At 36.8% G+C, this 2,182-nt stretch overlaps 1 protein-coding gene across 1 annotated transcript in view; it reads right to left on the reverse strand.

Annotated features, from left to right (window-relative positions):
• Positions 1-1,885: 1,885 nt before the first annotated feature.
• The window catches only part of LOC105811033 (olfactory receptor 4C5-like), a 12,781-nt gene continuing 12,484 nt past the window's right edge, over positions 1,886-2,182 (reverse strand). The window contains exon 2 of the mRNA XM_012645109.1: positions 1,886-2,182. Coding sequence (XP_012500563.1) covers positions 1,886-2,182 — 297 coding nt within the window.

Below are 2,182 nucleotides of genomic sequence, written 5' to 3' on the forward strand. Positions count from 1 at the left end.
ATTTAAAAGATAAAGTAGATTTTTAAAAACATACTGTTGCCCGCGTGTGTTTATAAAATGGACACTCACAGGAAACTACGGCAATGCATTTATTTTTCAAAAGGCATTGCATGTATGATCTGTCCTGATGTAGAGTCCTGAGAACACAGGAAATGTCAGCATCAGCTGATATTCAAATTCATGGGTTAGAAATATCTTCCCGAAAACCTGTTTCTGGACTCTCCCACAGAAACCAAAGGCTCAGTACAGAGGTAGATCTTTTGGTCCCCGGCGCTGGTCTCTCCTTTCTCCTCTTTCTTCCAGAGGAATAGGATGGCATGGGATTCATCATTCGTGAGAGCGTTTAAGCTTAGTTCTGCTCAGGCATTTCATAGTGGCTCCCACCAGCTCCATCATTTGAAACTGCAGGGTATTTTAGTCCCAGAATAGGATTAATTTCCAAGACCTGGTCACTGGCCCCTAGGACTCCATTGTGCTATAGGTACTGGTTAGTGGGTAGCATTTATGACCTATTCTAAAGTGCACTGAGACTGAGACAGACATCTAATCCTGCTGTGACAGTGGCTATTGAAGATAGTAGTGATGTTCTTGTTCTCCTCTGTCAGGAACTGCCGTGCCCAGCACACCTTAGACTCTGGTGACATCCTTGAAAGGTGTTCAGTGTTTGAGCAATTTTCACTATTTTTCAGCTGACTCACAGTTTCAATTTAAATCATTTGATTATCACAATTTAAAGAAGCATATAAAATTATTTCCCTTTTACTGATGAAGAAACAGGTAGAGAAGTGAAGCAGCTTGCTTACATTTTTAAGGCTAATTAATGATTGGAGACAAGATGAGAAATCAGGCCTATTTGATCCAAAGCTATTAATCCCTAACTTCAAAGCATCTGACTATTTCTGAATCTTTAGTATTTTATTATGTTCATGGTACATTTCTATAATCCAGATTTTTGATCATTGTCATCTAGTTCCATGACAAAAACTTTTTTTTTACATCACTGTAAATTCCTGTGGCAACTGTTTTGTCTTCAGAGCTTTCTTTTCCTTTGTTTATATCTAAAACCAGATAATCTTAAAACCAAATATCTTTAATGCATAGATATTTTCTGCCTTAACCCTATAGACTTTATCAATTATAGTTCTTTTGCTCCAGCCAATTCTGTTTCCATTTTTTTTTGGTAAATAATTGTATACTATAGGGAATAGTGGAGATGTAATATTTTTAAAAGTAAGTTTTCATGAAAATGTGCTTTTTTTTGGGATTGTGCTATGCAAAAAGTTTTCTATTGCTGCTGTAGGAGAACATTTATAAACCTCTCAAACTTAGGAAGTTAAAAAACTATACTTTGATGAAAGTACTTCTTGAAGACTCTTTCCATACTGTTCTACAGTCCTTTCATATACAGTTGTTTTTTGCCTTTTAAAATAAAACTTCATTCTGGCTGTAGTGCTGGGTATGAAAGGTGTCAAGAATATTGCTGTTCATCTATTTCATACCCACAATCAGAACAACAGTATTACTTTTGTAAGCCCTTGGTATTTTTGCCCTTTTGGGCCCTTTCCTACATAAAAAATATTAAAAATTATATTTTATTAGTACATTGGCATAAAGATAAATATAATGCAAGTTGGATTTAGATTATATTCATTTTCCCACCTTATTTCAAAGAAATTAAGCATTTAAGGGGCTCCTAAAAGTATTATGGGCTGTCAGCATTTCCTACTGTGCCTTATGTGTGTCAGCCCGGCCCACTGTGTGTGCTCCTAATAAAAACTGATGAAGACAAGATAATTGACTGTCCCAAGTTTAATCAATCAAAAAGGGGATGAATCTATATAAAATATCACTAGATATTCTTGCCTAAATAGTCAAATCTCAAAGTTTATTTATCATCAGTTTTCATTATTCGCCCCCAGAGCTTCTTCATGACATTTTTCACTTCTTCGTTTCTGAGAGTATAGATTAAAGGGTTCAACATAGGCGTCACTAGGGTGCAAAACACAGTCACTGCTTTGTCGGTGGGGAAGGAGGTCATGGGTCTTAGGTAAAGGTATGAACAAGGTATGAAGAATAGGATGACAACAGTGATATGAGAGGCACAAGTAGACAGGGCTTTGCGACGCCCATTAGAGCTGTGAGTCCTCAGGGAGCACAGGATGATGACATAGGAAGCAACCAG

The sequence above is a fragment of the Propithecus coquereli genome, unplaced genomic scaffold (genome assembly GCF_000956105.1).
Source record: "Propithecus coquereli isolate 6110/MARCELLA unplaced genomic scaffold, Pcoq_1.0 Scaffold227, whole genome shotgun sequence".
Taxonomy (NCBI): Eukaryota; Metazoa; Chordata; class Mammalia; order Primates; family Indriidae; genus Propithecus; species Propithecus coquereli.